This window comes from Juglans regia, chromosome 13, assembly GCF_001411555.2.
Source record: "Juglans regia cultivar Chandler chromosome 13, Walnut 2.0, whole genome shotgun sequence".
Taxonomy (NCBI): Eukaryota; Viridiplantae; Streptophyta; class Magnoliopsida; order Fagales; family Juglandaceae; genus Juglans; species Juglans regia.
The window spans coordinates 5,524,133-5,541,704 of NC_049913.1; the positions used below are offsets into that span (position 1 = coordinate 5,524,133).

The 17,572-nt window shown below is 36.3% G+C and overlaps 4 protein-coding genes across 8 annotated transcripts; all 4 read right to left on the bottom strand.

Annotated features, from left to right (window-relative positions):
• Positions 1–125: 125 nt before the first annotated feature.
• On the bottom strand, positions 126–1,612 carry LOC108986940 (40S ribosomal protein S4-3-like). Its single transcript, XM_018959753.2, has 2 exons — positions 1,591–1,612; positions 126–514 (listed from the first exon to the last, which is right to left on the bottom strand). The coding sequence occupies exons 1-2, from the start codon at positions 1,610–1,612 to the stop codon at positions 126–128; spliced, it is 411 nt and encodes a 136-aa protein (XP_018815298.2).
• Positions 1,613–1,693: 81 nt separating this feature from the next.
• Positions 1,694–6,397, bottom strand: LOC108986922 (bifunctional phosphatase IMPL2, chloroplastic). 2 transcript variants are annotated; one of them, XM_035684058.1, is made up of 9 exons: positions 5,311–6,397; positions 4,682–4,760; positions 4,122–4,216; positions 3,980–4,029; positions 3,510–3,634; positions 3,236–3,302; positions 2,744–2,833; positions 2,201–2,312; positions 1,694–2,106 (listed from the first exon to the last, which is right to left on the bottom strand). In XM_035684058.1, the coding sequence occupies exons 1-9, from the start codon at positions 5,486–5,488 to the stop codon at positions 2,024–2,026; spliced, it is 879 nt and encodes a 292-aa protein (XP_035539951.1). In that variant the 5' UTR covers positions 5,489–6,397; the 3' UTR covers positions 1,694–2,023. The 2 variants fall into 2 exon arrangements, with proteins under 2 accessions (XP_035539951.1, XP_035539952.1); XM_035684059.1 differs by having other exon boundaries at positions 1,694–2,138; positions 5,311–6,396.
• A 119-nt stretch (positions 6,398–6,516) lies between these two features.
• On the bottom strand, positions 6,517–7,794 carry LOC109014957 (embryogenic cell protein 40-like). Its single transcript, XM_018997452.2, has 2 exons — positions 7,502–7,794; positions 6,517–6,974 (listed from the first exon to the last, which is right to left on the bottom strand). The coding sequence occupies exons 1-2, from the start codon at positions 7,745–7,747 to the stop codon at positions 6,738–6,740; spliced, it is 483 nt and encodes a 160-aa protein (XP_018852997.1). The 5' UTR covers positions 7,748–7,794; the 3' UTR covers positions 6,517–6,737.
• A 1,707-nt stretch (positions 7,795–9,501) lies between these two features.
• LOC108986964 lies at positions 9,502–15,415 on the bottom strand. 4 transcript variants are annotated; one of them, XM_018959774.2, is made up of 5 exons: positions 15,293–15,415; positions 14,001–14,414; positions 11,410–11,456; positions 10,289–11,289; positions 9,502–9,986 (listed from the first exon to the last, which is right to left on the bottom strand). In XM_018959774.2, the coding sequence occupies exons 2-4, from the start codon at positions 14,311–14,313 to the stop codon at positions 10,312–10,314; spliced, it is 1,338 nt and encodes a 445-aa protein (XP_018815319.1). In that variant the 5' UTR covers positions 14,314–14,414; positions 15,293–15,415; the 3' UTR covers positions 9,502–9,986; positions 10,289–10,311. The 4 variants fall into 4 exon arrangements, with proteins under 4 accessions (XP_018815319.1, XP_018815320.1, XP_035540390.1 ...); XM_018959775.2 differs by having other exon boundaries at positions 15,273–15,408; XM_035684497.1 differs by lacking the exon at positions 15,293–15,415 and adding an exon at positions 15,068–15,088.
• Between the last annotated feature and the right edge of the window lie 2,157 nt (positions 15,416–17,572).

Genomic DNA, 17,572 nt, shown 5'->3' on the forward strand with positions numbered 1-17,572 from the left:
GTCTTTAATAAACGAACCCAACCCGCACCATTTTGTCTTCAACCTTCTGAGAAACTCATCCCATGCTCGCACCATTTCGTCTTCAACCTTCTGAGAAACCCATCCCATGTTGCACCATATCGTCTTCAACCTTCTGAGAAATCCATCTTGTGCTCGCACCATCTTTCCGAAATGGTGTTCGGCATGCGGGTCATTGAGGTACTCTTCCTTGCCTCTTCAATGATGGACAACTTGATACCCTTGCCGTTGGGAAGAGAGACCCATGGCTTCGTACCCTTGCCGATGCTATAAACATTTCCAAGATGGGTTGCAAACTCATGACCAAGGGCATCTTGTATGTGAACTATTTCAAAGCTTCCCTTTTGCTTCTCCTTGTTCTTAATTATTCCAACACGACCCATGTTTCTTCCACCAGTCACCATGACAACATTCCCAACATCAAACTTGATGAAATAGACAATTTTGTTGGCTTTCAAGTCCAGCGTGATGGTGTCATTGGCCTTGATAATTGGGTCTGGGTATCAAATAGTTGGCCTTAATAGATCAATACATGAACAGCTAGCTGATGGCTATCCATCTCCCTCCCAACATAAGAAAGCGGGAAGCTCAAATGGTATGTTTGAATGGTAACCGAAGTGTCCATAAATAAAACACAAATGAGAATAAAAAATTTAGTTGTGACGTAGAACTGCATTTAATTTTACAGTTAAAATACTAAATTATGCTCATGATTGCATGGCTAATGCATTTCTCTTCTAAAAATTATAGACTTCATCATATTTTGATTTTTTGAACATAGACTATAGTTGAATGTGATAAGTTTTGAGAATTGTGAACTAAGTTTTGATCATTTTCAAAATACTTTCGGTTAAAATATTAATATTATCGGAATAACCCATAAATATAAAGGAGAAGATGGATCGATCTCCGCCGAACCTATCCTAGATAAGTACTCGGTTTTATTGCCTTGTAACAAGTCCCTTAATTGTTATTATTTTTTAAAAATATTTATGTCCGTCACCAGTAGTCTTAAACTTATTTTGATTAGATGATTAGATATAAGTTAAAAATTAAAGAAAATATTATTAAAATAAAATTTTTATTTTAAAATTTAAAAAAATTGAACTATTTATAATATTTTATTTAAAAATTTAAAAAAATTATAATAATTAGATGATATGTGTAAACAAACTAAGGCTAGCTTAAAACTTAAATTTCACCCTAATTGCAACAAGCAAGCGGTTCAGCATAATTAAGATAATGATTAAGGTAAAATTTGAATAATGAGTTTAGATGAGATGAGTTAAAATAAAAATTGATAGTTGAATAAAATATTGTTAGAATATTATTTTTAATATTATTATTATTTTAGAATTTGAAAAAATTAAATTATTTATTATATTTTGTATAAAAATTTAAAAAAATTATAATAATAAAATGAGATGAATCGATATCAACTCTGACTCCAAACTATGCCTAAACTAAATTCATGATTTTATTTTAACTCTAGATCATTATTAATCTAGTATTAACTCTAAAACCTGGATTTTAATCATTATACTGCCACATGAGCGCAAATTAATTGCAAACCTTTCATCATTACAGAGTACATGTTTTAAGATATACCAATGGCAGTACTGCTTTTCATTAGCTTGAAACCTTCTCAGAAACCCCATAAATAAACATACATATATCGTATAAATAACTGTATTAATTGCACAGTTCTTTCTGGACACCTTCAAATTACAAAGTACCTCCGGTGTAATTATTGGATTTCTTGAAAGCCAACAAAATTAAGGTGGAGGGAGGATCTGGCTTATGAAATTCAATGTATGATACATTGAAAATTACCCTGAACATATTGCTTTTCATTGTGCAGTACATGAAAGTAGAAAATGAGAAATGCAGTTCTTCCTATGTGGTTTTTTTTCTTTTTATTTTTAAATACTATTCATCCATCTACATATACTAAGTACTTTTTCCTAATATCAATATCTGAATCCATGCAATGAAAGGACTCGAGCTAGGAATGGCAGTCTTTTGCATATTTCAGTTGGATGCTAATCTTCACTGCCATTGTAATGAATCTAGGGCTTCTTGGTGAATCTGTTTGTCCCCAGCTGCCACTACGTTAAAACCTGGGAAATAAAGCAAATAAGCATGCAGGAAACTGGAGAAACTTAGGAGATAATAAGCATACTTTTTGGACATGAATCTGGAGAAGCCTCCCACTGAAGCTGGTTTCCTTTCCAATCAGTTATAACACCCCCGGCACCTTCTATAACGGGTACCAGTGAAAGAAAATCATATGGCTGGGAAAATAGAGTTACAAGGTTTGATTAGATAGGAACATGATAGTTATCTGCATAAGATGATTAGCAAAGCAAAAGAAGTTCAAAATAATAGGAAAAAAAAAGGAAAACCCTGGACATGAAAGGTGTAACTTATGCCATGTTCACTAGTTGTCTTTGCTTGAATAGCTAGGAACAATTACTGGCCCTTAATGGGAACAGAGACATACCAGTGACCAAACATGTCCACGGTGTCAGGCTTGATTTGAAAAATGAGTTAAGACGAGATGAAAGTTGCATAAAATATTATTATAATATTATTTTATTTTAGAATTTAAAAAAGTTGCATTCTTTATTGTATTTTATTTGAAAGTTTGAAAAAGTTGTAATTATTAGATGAGATGAACTTAGGCGTCGGTCAACAATATAAAACAAAAATGACTGCAGCTTACCTTTAGACCAGATTCTACAACTAGATCCACAAAACCAGAGGCCAAAAGAGCATAAGCATAGCAGTCACAGCCATACAATGGCACTTTTACCTGTGGATCGTACAAACATTGAAAGGAGCACAGCGTATCAATGAACTTGCATTCCAATTTGTTTTGCAACATAGGAAATGGTGAATCAAACTGTGTACCAAGGATCAAATTTTATCATTTTTTGCTAAAAATGTCAGAAAATTTTATACAGAAACCATCCGGTGATGCCAGTTAAAATCGGCCCAAAAATTGTCTGAAATGCCGGTGAAGTATAAGCATAAAGAAAGAGGAAAAACATGAGTAAACATAAAAATTACCAAAACACATTTAAATGCTCTGCAGTATCATGATTTTATTGTAGATTTTACTCAAATCATAAGCACATCCCAGGAATAGGAAAGAATTTTAATACCACACACAGCCTCCTTTTCAAAGTCATGTTTAAGAAGATAAAACATAGACCTTGTTTCTAACACGACCAAATGCTTCTTCTGCATCTCCGCTGAACAGATGTGGACTTGTAGTGTACCTAAACAGAGAAAATGAGGGAGAGCAGAAAAGCAAATAGAAAACAGCTTATAGATCCCACTACTCACAGAAATTATGCACAAAGAGTTTCACCATCCTCCCAATAAAATGCAAATGCGAGGAAAAATATCACATGTTTTACTTCCTGCACACTTTTTTTTTTTTTTTGTCTGTTTTGCTTCAGACCAAGAAATGTATTTAATCATACAAGTAGGCTTGTGACAGTTTTGCACAAGAGCGGGTAGACACTTCTTGTCCATTTAGTGTTGTTTTCCTTCCACTTCTCCCAATCCATCTTTCTCCCAGAACAGGCTGATCGATTATGCCAAGAATCTGAAAAACAAAAAAAAAAGCTTATAACTTTAAGTTCACATCTAATTTCACAAGTTCAACTATCCACATAACTGTCTAAATTCAACTGGCACATTTCCACCAATGAGACAAAAAGTGACAAATTAAATGATTGAAATCTAGTACAGGGACCTCATGATCCTATATAATAAAATTATCATATGCGATTTGATAGATATTCTTACATAATATAACTCACGCACTAGAGATTATAAATTGCATGCTTATAGATTTTCATACATTGCATCATATGAAAACCCATCTTTTATATTAACCACAAGATTGCATTTCCAAAATGCACTAAAAATGCAGCAGAGGAATACTTACTGGTCTACCCATGTATAGCAGTGCAATGAGTGTACCAAACAAGGGTTTTCCTGGAAACAAATAGAAGTTTGGAATTATCTATGTATATGAAGAAAGCTTAAGCCCAATGATGATGACATATAAAGAATAGGAAGAAAAATACCAGTGATGAAACTCTTTGTCCCATCTATTGGATCTAAAACCCAAACATATTCGGCAAACTTCTCTTTGCCCCTCCATCCATTCTCCTCTCCATAACTGTGAATATATATCAAGTTAGCAATAGGAAATAAAACATAATCACCTCATATAAAAAATCTGACATATCGGTAATTTAAACACACACAATGAGTCTTGAACCACAACCTCATCCACCCATTGCGATTAATACTTCTCTTTGACAGTTAAGGAGAAGATAGGAAATGAAAACATTATTTGAGAAATGAGAAAATGAAGTCTGGAGTCTAGACGCAACTAGCTTAATACAAAAACTTGGTATCGTTTGATTAAAATTTCCATTTTATAGAAGGAAGAGAAAACAGAACAAGGAATTAGCATATTTTCTTCTTCTTTTTCTTGGGTAAGGAATAATTGCAAAAAAAAAAAAAAAAAGTGATTATAAAATCCACGAAATAAAGCAAAATTCATGACTGTAAACCGAAGGGTTATGAAAAGGCCAACTCCCTTGAAAAAAAATATCAGGGAGAAACATCAATCCTGTACATTGCATGAGAAGGAAAACTCTCTAGTATAATTGAAACCATGGATTCCTCTGCTGCTTGATCGGCAATTGTTACAGGACCTGCAGCATAACATGTAAATTATGACAAACCATAAGACATAGACAAAATATGACAACTTACTCTTGAGCATGGGCGTTTCAAAAAGTAGAGAGAAAAATTTAAATTGCCGTTATCTAGAATGCTAGAACTAGAAGTACCAATCTAAGCAGTAGTCTCTCTTCAACTAAGCCAGCCAACTAGAATGCGAGTAGGTCCTGTATAAGGAAATGAAAATGATTTTGTTTTTTACCTCCCTTTCTTCCTTGATGGATGAAACAGGACCAAATTATGCTTTATTAAGGGAGCTTGTTCCTGAAGAAGTGGTGGAGAAAATCAGTTTTGTCACTTTTATCTCAGCTTTATTAAGGGAGCTTGTTTGTTGAATAATTCACGTAAACTTTGAAGTTTTTTCACTTCTATCTCAGTTTTATTTTTACTTTTCAATGCCAAAGCAACACTCGAAAAATCACTATCCTTTTGCTTTCCTAAAATTTTGTCAGTAACCAAACAGAGCAAATACCAACTGAAAGTCAAAACCCCCTATGTCCCACTCTCAGAGAGAGTGCTTACTCAGATCCTTCTTTTCGAGAATCTCGAATTTCTTTCGGAAATACTTCCGAATGACTTCTCCGGCGGCATCGGCGGCCTTGTTCGCGACCTCGGAAAAGCGATCAGTCTCGGAACCTTGAAAGTCTAGTTGTTGAACGGCACAGGCGACGCCATTGGAGAGGTTGGAGTTGGAGGCCATTGCGACCGGTGGCAAGATTGAGTTAGAGGAAAACGAAGATTGGGGGGTTCGGTGAATGAGAGAGAGGTGGTGGGAATGGAATGGGACTGGGAGTGGGAGTGGTAATGGAAGGGCTTGGAAAGGAGGAGAGGAATAAAGGGGTTTGGGAGACAAGGCTGGACTGTAGGATCATCACCACAGAGACCGGGAGAGGGAAAACAAGCCTTTTATATACGCAGAGAGAGAATACAGACACTCGGGGAGAGATGGGAGACGGTGGAGACCGAGGACAAAAACAACGTACGGTAAAGATTATTAAAACGATTCCGACAAATCCGTTTAGGACACAGATTTTATTCTAATTGTCTCAACAAATCAGAATATGCGGCATTCCTTGCTAAAATGTCAATACAATAGTCGTCGTCGTTACTTAGGTCTTTCCGTTTACATCGTGGGCTGCCGATCGACACCAACACAAACCCTGCAGCCACAAAGCCATCAGAACACTGGCAACAGCGTGGAAAAGTTCTATGCCGATTTGGGTGCATTTCTGAGTCATACCCAACTCTCACATAAAGGTTATTGTCACATTTCCAAAAGCCATGGCTCGACGATGAGCCTACGCAGCTGAGATAGTGGGGAACCTTCTGCAAACATGAAAACCATGACATTTACATCAATGACAATTGCTTCTTACATCAAAGGACCACACGTTCGCCCTCTAAGATTGGATGCACTTCCCTTTTGCTTGTTTACACCCGTGTATCTCATAAAAGATTTACGATACCTTTTCCAAAAAGTGATGACCATGCATCCACCCAGAAACAGAGGGAGCAGAGGGTGGAATAGTTACCTCATTAGAACCTGATAATACCTTCTCTCATGTCAGATATCTAGCTTTCAGGGATATTAATGTAGTTTTTGGGGGCTCAAAATTGATATTAATGTTCAATTTCAATATTCTCACGTATAGGCAGGTTGATATATGTATAGTGGCCAAGTAATTATCATTATTTCCTATCATTACAGAGTCGACCGAGTATTTGAGATACACAAAAGTAGAACATTAAAACAGAGTTTTAACAAAATCTAATACATGTCGATGCACGCAGTTTATATCCACCCCCGTGACACAAATCCACGGCTCAAACTCTTTTGCACAAAAGAAATCTAAAACACGATGCACACCTCGACAAGAAACAAAGTTACAGACAGAATTTAGATGGCCATTTACATATATATATTTATATATATATATATCATGAATTTTCTAAGTAGTCCTATGATGGCCAGGCAATTTTTCCTTGATTTTCTCCATCATACTTTTCTTCTCATGCTCCTGGTGTTCATAAGTTCCAGGACTGCTAGATATAGTGGTTGTGGCTGTGCTAGTAACGGTAGTGGTGTGTGAGTGCTCATCCTTGTGCTTTCCACCAGTCAACTTCTCCTTTATTTTCTCCTTTATTCCCTTCTTCCTCCTGACACCTTGTCCATGATCATCACCGGACTGCAATATTGCAACAAACAGGAATAGATGACGAAAAAATTTCATGTGTATTTAATCAGTTATATATATTTCATTGCGACTTGTGAAAATGCAAAAAGAAAGAGATTCGTTTTAACAGCCAAAAGCTGAACTTGCATTACCTGCTATTAGGTATCATTTCAATTTTTCATCTCAGGCTGATTTCAACAAATTTTAAAAAATGAATTCGCGTATACATATATTAATAAATGGAGAATCTTGTGATAAGGTAGCATTGCTATCTAAGTTTTTGAATTGTTTTTAAAAAAATTAAGAGATCATCTAAAAGTGAAAAAAATACTATATTTAAACTGAGATGAAAGTGTAATTTTAATATACTGATTGCATTAGTAAATGCTTGACATAAGTCTATGATATTAATTACAAACTCTTTGAAAAAAGATCTAACATGAAGAAATCAAGAATTTTTATGAATGGATATATTTTGTTTAAAAAAATGTACGTCCTAAATTTTGTAGGAATCATTTTTTATTTAGAAAATAGCTCACCGAGCTGGAGCTACTGGATCGAGAAATGGCCTCCTCATGCTGCTGCCCCTGCTGGCCATGCTCTCCTGCACCAGTCTCAGCGGTAGGTTCAGCTTCAGTTGCAGGGTGCGTTTCGGCCTCGACAGTCGTGACAGCCACACCTTTAAGTTGCATGGGTTGCCCACGTTCATCTGTTAACTCGACCGGGTTTCCATGTTCGTCAGTGAGCTGAATCGGGTTGCCACAATCGTCTCGTATTTCAGCCATTTTGTATTAACGAGTACGGAACAAAGGCTTTGAGCTGCTTCTTTTTAAATGCATGGTAGATGAATAACGGTGGAGAAGATCAAGTTTGTATTTTTTTTTTTTTTTGCATGTAACAGGGATTTGACCAGTGTCCTTAATGGTTGCAAAAGAGACGAAGAAACACAGCCACGCTAGCCACGAGAAAGGCACGCGTTCCTCTCTGGTGCGACAAATGTTTACGGCTCTGGCTTTTGGGTAAGGATGAATCCTTTTCGAGGAGAAATATCAAATAACGTTTGCATTACTGGATTATGCAACTCGGATAAAATCGTTCACAAGAAAGCATAAGGTTCAAGAAAAAATTAATCTTCAAACCGCTTAAGGTGCATGTAAAGAAGTTTACACCATTCAATAAAGAGAACACGTAAGCTTTTTATTTTGTTTACCGTGAGTGCGACTGTAGACTATTACCTCTGTTCTGTCTCATTCTCCACAATCCTCTCTGCATTTCGGTTGTTTTATTCCTTCCTCTCTCTCTCTCTCTCTCTCTCTAGCCCATCTTTGGTTCTCTCTCCAGTCGATGGAATCGGTTCATGAATTTACGTATATATCTCATCAAACCAAGGCTATCAAGTCCGTAAAAAAGCTTCTCAAGTGAGACAATTATTAATTCTAGACTCGTTAATCCATCCCTGTAAAATCTTAAATTGTTGGTGCTTTTCAATGAAGTCATGCTCCATTGTTCAGAAATAATTAGTTGTTAGGCGACATGGGTCCCCGTGAATTTCAGTCTAAATGAACACTTAAAACTTATTTTTCTTAACCCTTTTTCAGTTCACATTTTTTTGATATATATGCACAAAGATGTGCTCCATGAGCATAGGTTGCAGCATCTGGCAGCCATGGCTAAGCTCAATGCATGTACCTATGATTCTGTGAAGGCCGCTGGGGAGATTGATTGAAGGTTAAGGTTCCTCACTTCGGCCTGAGGAGAGAGATGGGGGCCGAGAATCAGGGTCGAAATCAGACCTTCGGGTTTGGAGGAGAGAAAGAGAGCGAGGTGAAAGAGTCGGTTGGGGGGGGGGGGATGATTCAGGGGGGGGGGGAGGAACACGGGAACAGGGGAGAAACCTACAACTAATTTCATTTTTTTCCCCACATCCAATTATATTTTACATTTCCTAAAATTCATACGTGTCAAGCTATGATTGGATGGTATAAAACTCTATTTTTCACCTAATCCTGCTCCAGGCGCTCCCAAGGTTCAAGAGGTTTTTACCATGAATGGACGCATTTTCGATGCAATCAAGGCGACAGAGAGGGCTTTATTTTTGTTTCCAATTTTCGCATGTGAGCTGACCTAACAGAGAAGTTATTGACAGTGTGACTGCAAAGAAATAAGGCATAGAGAAACTTTTTAACGTTTACAAATTGATATAATTTCATGACTTTTCAATAAAAATAATTTTATAATTTGAAGTATCACAACAAATCACATCAATTTATAAGTTTATTTTTATATAATTTTTTTGAAACTAAAATATTTTCTTTCCTTTCAAGATTGAAAGAATGCTTATAAAATGGATAGCATTATAGGAGAGCTCGTCTAAAGGTGGTAAGAAAGAAGAGGAAAATGGTAACAACCACAACATAACTCCTCACTCACCCGTTTAAAAATATCTTCAAACAACTCTTTACCTAAACTCAGAGCTCTACGTTTTGTCATTAACCACAAGAATAAATTTATTATAATGCTTCTATACCACACACCATCCTAAGTAACTCTGTAGGGTTTGATAAATCATCATCAAGTATGAGAAAAGTAGTGTAGTACATCGACAGGAAAACGAATCATAAGTCTATTGCCTAGAAAATACCACACCATCTTCCACTAGTGCACAAGGGTAAGTGGGCATGATATTGTTTTTGGCAGATCCATACAGAAGCTCATCTGGATCAATTCATTTATGTATCCATGCAAGAAAACAAATTTATCTGTACAAAATAAGAATGAGGCCACCAGTCCAATGGCGTGCAGTTTCATTCTACTAATATTTTTCTTTTTATATTGAATTGTTCCTTCTATAGATTTCCTTTTCTCTTCTTTACAGCCTAACTCCACAGGCTACTAATGCTGTTGAAATTTCAGAGTGTGCATGCAGAAGCCAGATGTTTCACAACAAAATATTGATATGTCGGGCATCTTGCATTCTTCATAATTCCTTCTCCAACTGAGAATGTAGAGATCTAAAACTGGAATCTGCATGCATAAAAAATACTGAGTCCACCAAAAACCGCAAATTTTCAATTATGAGATTGTGTGTGTATATATTTATGCATATATATATGTTATGTCTGTGTTTTCACGTACGCACGAGGTCAGGCATTTGAAGGGTTTGTATTTGATAATTCCAATTCCACGCAGAAGCCCTAACCTTCTTTGGAGACGCACATTGTCATAAAGTACAAAAGATACAGGACCTACTAGTTATCCCCAAGCAAGACACGCGACAATTTTCAATGATGTGTAATGAGCAACGCATATGAGATGGAGAGGCTCACCTACTAACAGCTTGAGATTTTGCTCACTCTTTGCTTGATTTCGCCCAGAAGAACCCCTTCTTTCTGGTAGAGTGATTCTCTGACAAGGATTTAGAACCCTTTGAGCCAAAGGAAAAGTGCCGCCTCGAGAAAGGCTTCCCCAGGGTGCTTTTCATGCTGGAACTGAGAGTCATCACAGGTCCCTTCCCCTGGCGTCCACTATTTTTTGAGCGATCAAGCACAAAAGAATCACCATCAAGATCACTGTCCACAACCCGATTCCTCAATCTCTTATTTCTAGCCCTCAAATCCATTTCAGCTTTCAGTGCTTTTTCAGACAGCTTCAGGGTCTGCTTCTCCCCAAAAGTACAGACGGGGCAAGATGGGTCGTACTTGTTAATTTCAGGAGTAAAATTCTCCAAACATTCAGCATGATAAACATGCCCACAAGTTAGCACAGCAACTACAGAAAGCTCAGCATTGGCAATGATCTTTTGGCTGCTCCATGAGGACTTCTCAGTCAACAGCTTTAAGCAAACACCACATGTTTGCAGATCCACAGAGAGAGAAGTTGAAAGTCGGCTGTTGGATCTGGTTAACTTTTCACGATTAAAGCCAAAGGACTCACTATCAAAAGACCACCTTTCTCTACGAGAAGTGGCCATGAGCCCATTGAAGGCATGCATAGACCAACCGTCTGAAGAGCCCCCGCGGGAGCCCCTAGCTGATTCATTGCTCCACGAAGGGAGCACTCGCCTTTCTTCAGAAACTGAGTGGTTGTCGGGCCTTTCTTCAGAAACTGAGTAGCTGTCTGGTGACTTGAATCCAGGGATTTGGCTATCAGATACTTGCCTTGAAAGCTGGTATCCTGGAGACCGTCGAGGCCACCTTGATGGGGTAGAGCTGTTAGGAGGCAGCTGACCTTGGGATGACAAAGGGGACTCCAACAAGGACGAAGTAGAAGGCATTGAAAGCGATGGTATCATAGGAGATGGAAATGAAACAGTTGGAGATTCCTTCACCTGCATTATGATCCAGAAATGTTGGGGGACAAGTCATATTAAGGGTACAAGGAGAATGAAAGGGAATCATAAAGAATCATAAAGCAGGCAACATGGCACGCTTCACTAGATAAGCTATACCTGCTCCAAACTAGCATCCATAGAAATATTCCTTGAAAAAGATTGATCTGATGACAGACACAAAAAAAAAAAAATTCAGATACATCAGATCATAATTATTGAAGGCCAATATCTGAAACCCAAAACCAGTGTGTACGAGTGTCTGGAGAGAGAGAGAGAGAGAGAGAGGAGGTACTGGAGAAGCAATCATTTTGCCAGGTAGCAGATCTTGTTATCCTAATTGCTTACTGCACGGTTTTAATAAACTGTTTTAATGAGGTACTAGGAAACAGCCTACGTGGAAATCCAAAAGGAATTTCCATCTCTTATAACTCCACAATGACCAGCTGCTGGCCAAAAGAAAAATGAAATCCGTTTTTTCCCTACAGAGCTAAAGAATTCAATACCATCTCTACATTTGATATGCTGTTAATGTCTCTATAAAACGTGACATAGCATAAATTTGAAGAAAAAGTAACCAAAAACCAACTATGTCATTCATCACTGGTTACATTAAAGCCTAGAGCCAAAAACCTGTCTTCCCTGAGTTTATCTAAGAAAAATCGAGGGGGGAAAAGAAAACTCCAACCAATTAAAAATAGTGATTCCAAATTTTTGTGAACTCTGATTTTGAAGAACTACAGAGTAAAATATTTTAACATATCTATGGTCTTAGAGCCATATTAGCATACCACACAACAGAGACACAATTATACAACCCCTAGGGTTGGCTCAAGTGGTAAAGGCCTTGGTCTTGGTGGTATGCTCCCTCCAGGTCTAAGGTTCAAATCTTCTTGGGTGCAAACAATTCCTAGAGGCCATCGGACGAAAATTTTTCCCTTGAATTACCCGAGGTGCACTTGCGGGAAACTCCTTGCCGAGGGCCTATGCACCCCCGGGATTAGTCAGGACGTTGTTCCCAGACACCCGATGCCAAAAAAAAACACAATTATATAGTCCTTATTTGAAACTCCCTGCTAAAAATACAACCATATAGACAGACCATATGCTAAGGGTAAAAGACAGCAAAAGCTTAAACGGCAAAACCACCAAAACAAAGCAAGGTAGATACATCTGTATCATCCTCCTCACCGATCGGACAGCAAGACCTTTTTCTGGGTGGGTTTGGAGAGAGGAGAATAAAACAAATCCCATTTAACTACTTGCTGAAAAATTCAAACAAATTGCCTTGTCATTTCTCCTTGGTGCAAAATATATCACTCACCTGTCACTAGTCTTGACCATATCATCTAACATATTTATAAGCAAAGATTACTACATCATGGCATGGACGCAAATCCGGCAATAAAATATCCAAAGGCGTAACTCAAAGAGTGAATATCACTCCAAAGAAAGCAATTGCCATCGAAACTGATCAAATCATCCTCAATGCGCATCCCACAAAATATTAGTACTACTGAGTCAAGTAACTTTTAGGGCTCTTTTTAGATCATTAATACCCTGCAACATGAGGTAAATAAAAGTAATTATAGCCGGCATCATGAAGAAGAAACCCCGTTTCATGTGCTTCCAAATTTTCACAGGAGTACATTAATTGGCTTTGACCTTCATAGTTCATCCTTTGTTTCCATACAATACGGGAGGGATTAGCCCCTTAAATGCTATTTTTGCAGAGTATAACCAACCTATTCCTAGTCCTAACACACTCGTTTTATCTCTTTAGCTCTTTCACTGCAAACTATTTAGTCATTCCTCTAATTCCTCGCAACTACAATTTGTAGTGCAACAAGGATGTTTTCCAAAATTGGAAAGCAGTCTAACTCTGTTCTCTCACTTCATGATGGAATGAGCCTTGGCCAGTTTAATACTTGCAACTATTTTGGGAGGAACTTTTTATTTTTATTTTTTTTGGAGGGGGGGGGCATGAAGCACTTAACCATACTTTCCTGCTGTCCCAAGCTTTATTCATCACATATGGAACTATGTCTTCAGCAAGGCCATCAACAACCAATGAAAAGGACACATTCCCATGCTACTATAGTCAGGGTAGCTTGAAAGGGGAGACAAAGGAAAAATAAAGAAAGAGAAAGAACTTTTATAAAACCTTTTCAACTTCTTGGCTCCTCTCTAGAGGAAAATCCTCTCATTTTTCCTTAATCGTCTAAAAGAATAGGGAAGTTTTTACACTCCTACTACAGCCTAAAAGCCTTCCAGCATCCAGTTTTCTGCCACAAATCTACACTGACCTTGTAACATAAAAATTGAATGAAAGGCTGTTCTCTTTATTTCCACCTGAAGTAACCCATAAATATGTTACTCCAAAAACAACAGTGTAATAAAATGCACAAGGAAATAGATTTTGATAAGAAATTGATAAGAAACCAACTGAATCTTTTAAAAAACATAGCTAACCAAACATTAAAGGAAATTAAAATTTCTACTTGAGCAAGGGATTTATTTAAATTATCTAATCATAAGCACTACTTTAAGCATTACACAATGTAGGGAAAAGAAACAATTGGTTTTCTTCCTCACATCTACAGCAAAGAACAGACAATTTTATTCACCGACTTACAGATCTAAGAAATTCAATAGCACATCATAGGAAATACATTACAGTTAAACTTAACGAGCAGCTAGTTTGAAGGTACCTGAAGCAGGAGTTCTCACATGACCACAAGTTCCTTCAGAAGTCAGGGACTTCTGCCATGCACGTCTTCGAAAATTTTCCAATGGACTTCCATCCTCAGCATATGACGGCTCATATTTAACTTCCGATTGATCATTTCGGCTTAACCCATCTGAGGACCAACCCATAGAAGTCTCTTCACCAGCTACTCGCCCTCGGTTATCCCATCGAAAGCTCCATGTCGGTGAATACCGAATGTTTCGATGCAAAATTTCACCACTTGATCCATTTGGTATAGTCTTATCTCTAGCAGCAACACAACAAGCAGACCCCATAATCAAAGACACCACAACTTTTAAGTTCAAGCAGCAATCCCGGGACTATCACTCACATACTCCAAAGTCCAAACTCAGCTAATAATTCGGATAGCATTAGTCTACAGGAAATCCAAATCAAAATAAATAAATAACCCACGAACACAATGATCAATAATGCAATAAGCAGTATGTGAAATGAACAATTACAAAAGGGATAAACTTCCTCGATGATCTCTTTTATCCAGAGAAAAAACAAAAATACTGAAACTTGACAAATAAATTCAATTGTTATCCAAAACCCCAAAATTATAAAAACTTTTCATTTACTATCGATCGCCGTCTACGATTCAGTTTGAGTGGGTTCTTCTATGGTTTCAGAGCATCCCCCATTTCAACTTGAATCTAAAGCAAATAAAATAGCTTTCCTAAGTCAATAAAAGCATTGACTTTTCAAAAGAAACTACTGTTCAATACTTATTGATTTGAGAAATTAGACAGTTTTTCTACTTTAAAAACACTCGCTGTCCACACCAACCACCATACACAACCAGTGAGAGAGAAAAATCACAGGCACCACAGAAACTAAAAGAAAAACAACGGAAACGATAAGCAACAGTATATCTACAGGGTTAGAAAGGGGCCCCGAAATCGAATCAACCTGCTACTATTATGGGAGCTTAGAGTGAGTCCAAATCAGAAACCCTAAAAATAGAAATAGAATGAAAGAAATTAAAATCCAAAGATTGCACAGGTCAGAGAGATCCGAAATTACTGCTTAAAAAGCGGAATTCACAGTCGAAACTGGAAACGTATTGAAAAAAAAAACATAGAAAGCAAATTAAAAAAAACAAAGGAGAAACTGTTTTTTTTTTTTTTTTTAAAGCCTAATATTCTGGAATTCGCTAATCGATATAAAAACTATATATATTGTCATAGGAGAGAAGAGTGCTCCGTATAAGAACACGCAAAGCCCGAACCTGAATTAATCGAACCGTACCTCTATTCTCAGAGCCCTAGTGTCACAGCTTAGAGAGACAAATTCTTAGAGAGAGAGAGAGAGGGACCGCTCTTCGTTCGCTGCTGTAGAAGAAAGGAAAGGTAAGAGGGAACAAGTGGGAGGAGTGAAGTCGTTTTAGACGGCTGTTTATAACGACGTTAGAATGTGGTGCGGGTCGCGATCTGTCGGGAGCCGTTAATTTTGACGGCATTTTCTAACGCAAACGGCAAATGAGAGGGAATGTATGCCCGCACTTTTTTTTTTTTTTTTAATTTCCGGAAAATATCTGCTCCGGGAAAGAAAAACAAGAATTGACTCGGAAAATTCCATTTTAGCTTGACTTTATTACAAATCATACGGATTAAGATTAAGAGAAATAAATATAAAAAAGTGGATTTCTATACTATCTTTTATTATAAAATATATTTTTGAATAACAATGATTAATAATTTTTTTAAAATTGTATTTTATATTTTTAATCTATTTTTTATATTTTCAAAAAAATATCTGCACCAAGAAAAAGAGGAAAAAATCAATTTAATTTGAAAATTATAATTTTAGTTCGAATAAGATGGACGTGATGAAAATCTTGAAGGTTCTTGCAAATTTTTTTTATATGAATAAATTTATAATATGTATTATTATAATTGCAATTTTTTTTTTTTTTTTTTTTCTTAATCCATGCTATGAAGTATATAGACAATGCTCATCTTATGCAAGTTGAAAGTTGCATAAGTTGAGATAAAATAAAAGTTAAAAATTGAATAAAATATTATTTTTTTAATATTATTTTTATTTTGATATTTATAAAAATTAAAATGTTTATCATATTTTATATGAGAATTAAGAAAAATTATAATATTTAAATGAAATGAGATGAAACAATCGTGAAAATGCCTAAAACTTTTATCTCGTTCTTTCGTAGATAAAATGAGATGAATTGAGATAAAGTTAAAAGTTGAATAAAAATTGTTAGAATATATTTTTTAATATTATTTTTATTTTGAGATTTGAAAAAGTTAAATTGTTTATTTTATTTTATGTAAAAATTTAAAAAAATTATAATAATTAGATAAAAAAAAATGAGATAAGAATGATTGTGAAAACAAACGAGAGAGGCATTAAGCACATATACAGTTATACTTATGTAGTGGTGACATAGTTTTAGTTTTAGTTTGAGATAATATGTCTATTATTTATTATTTTATTATTATTTTTTACTACTATTTATTATTTAATATTATTTTATTATTTTTTTATTATTATTCACAAAATATCTAAAATTACTTCACTGTCCAAACACAACTTTAAGCAAAGTGCTCAATACGCATTGCATGCTTTTCACATTAGAGGAGAGTGTCCCAAAAAAAAATCATCAGAGAAAGATGCTCAAAAGCTGTTGTTCTCACTCAATTCCTTTCGTTTCATATTCTCCCAAAATTAAGATTCTGTTCACTCGCTTTATTATTTTTGGTTATTTTATTCCTAAAAGTCTCTTCTTTTTGCTTTTGTGAATAATAAGCAGTGTATGTGGATGTGGCATTGGCTGCTTTTCTCAACTTGTTATGGGAGGCTTATCACTGATCCTCCTCTTATTCGAATTCACCCCTTTTCTCAACGTGTTATGGACTTATCCTCCAGATATTATATATATTTTTAATTTTATTCTATAAAGTTGTGCGATTTACCCGAAAAATTATAAATAATTAAAAGAAAAAAAATGGAGCCACGTCAAGCTTTTCTCTCGTTCTTTCTTTTCTTGGAGAGGAGGTTCAAAACTTTCTTCTTTGGAATTAAATAATAATTAAGGAACTTTCAAGTTCATACCTCTGAATTGAATTTGGAACATACGTGAATCAAGCAATTTCTAGTCTATTTGTAATTTAATGCACAAATTGCTTATGACGCTGATCGTCTTATTTTTTAACATGTGAAGTTAATGAGAGCAATTTCTTTGGTTAGGTGTCGAGCGTTGGGAGGGTGGGAAGAGAGAACGAGTTGTGTACGTAAATGGACTGGTGAAGTGCTTAAACAATGTGGGTGATGATTTATTTGAACTTAAAAAGATTGGGGCGTCAAAAAGGATGGTTGGTCTGTCGGATAAAGCCTTTATACTCCCATTTTGGGTGTCTGTCTTGTCAATAAGCACTATTCATGGGAGACACGTAGGACTCGGAACTGGGTTGGAGCTCAAAGACGTCCGAGTGGCGAAGACTTTTTTGTCCGTTTTCAGAGGTGGCATCTCCGGTTTTGAGTTTGGGCTGTGTCGCTGTCTGAGAA

Bases quoted from the DNA above. Each gene is read 5' to 3' on its own strand.
- LOC108986940 (XM_018959753.2), bottom strand. From the start codon at position 1,612: ATGTACTCTGTAATGATGAAAG. The intron at 515-1,590 runs GTTTGCAATTAA...TTTGATACCCAG, and splicing joins GTACTCTGTAATGATGAAAG to ACCCAATTATCAAGGCCAAT.
- LOC108986922 (XM_035684058.1), bottom strand. From the start codon at position 5,488: ATGGCCTCCAACTCCAACCTCTCCAATGGCGTCGCCTGTGCCGTTCAA. The intron at 3,303-3,509 runs GTATGATTAAAT...TTCTCTGTTTAG, and splicing joins AAACTGTCACAAGCCTACTT to GTACACTACAAGTCCACATC. The intron at 2,313-2,743 runs GTAAGCTGCAGT...CTATTTTCCCAG, and splicing joins TTGTAGAATCTGGTCTAAAG to CCATATGATTTTCTTTCACT.
- LOC109014957 (XM_018997452.2), bottom strand. From the start codon at position 7,747: ATGGCTGAAATACGAGACGATTGTGGCAACCCGATTCAGCTCACTGAC. The intron at 6,975-7,501 runs GTGAGCTATTTT...GCAATATTGCAG, and splicing joins GATCCAGTAGCTCCAGCTCG to TCCGGTGATGATCATGGACA.
- LOC108986964 (XM_018959774.2), bottom strand. From the start codon at position 14,313: ATGGGGTCTGCTTGTTGTGTTGCTGCTAGAGATAAGACTATACCAAAT. The intron at 11,457-14,000 runs GTACCTTCAAAC...GTCTGTCATCAG, and splicing joins TGTGAGAACTCCTGCTTCAG to ATCAATCTTTTTCAAGGAAT. The intron at 11,290-11,409 runs GTATAGCTTATC...ATCATAATGCAG, and splicing joins TGGATGCTAGTTTGGAGCAG to GTGAAGGAATCTCCAACTGT.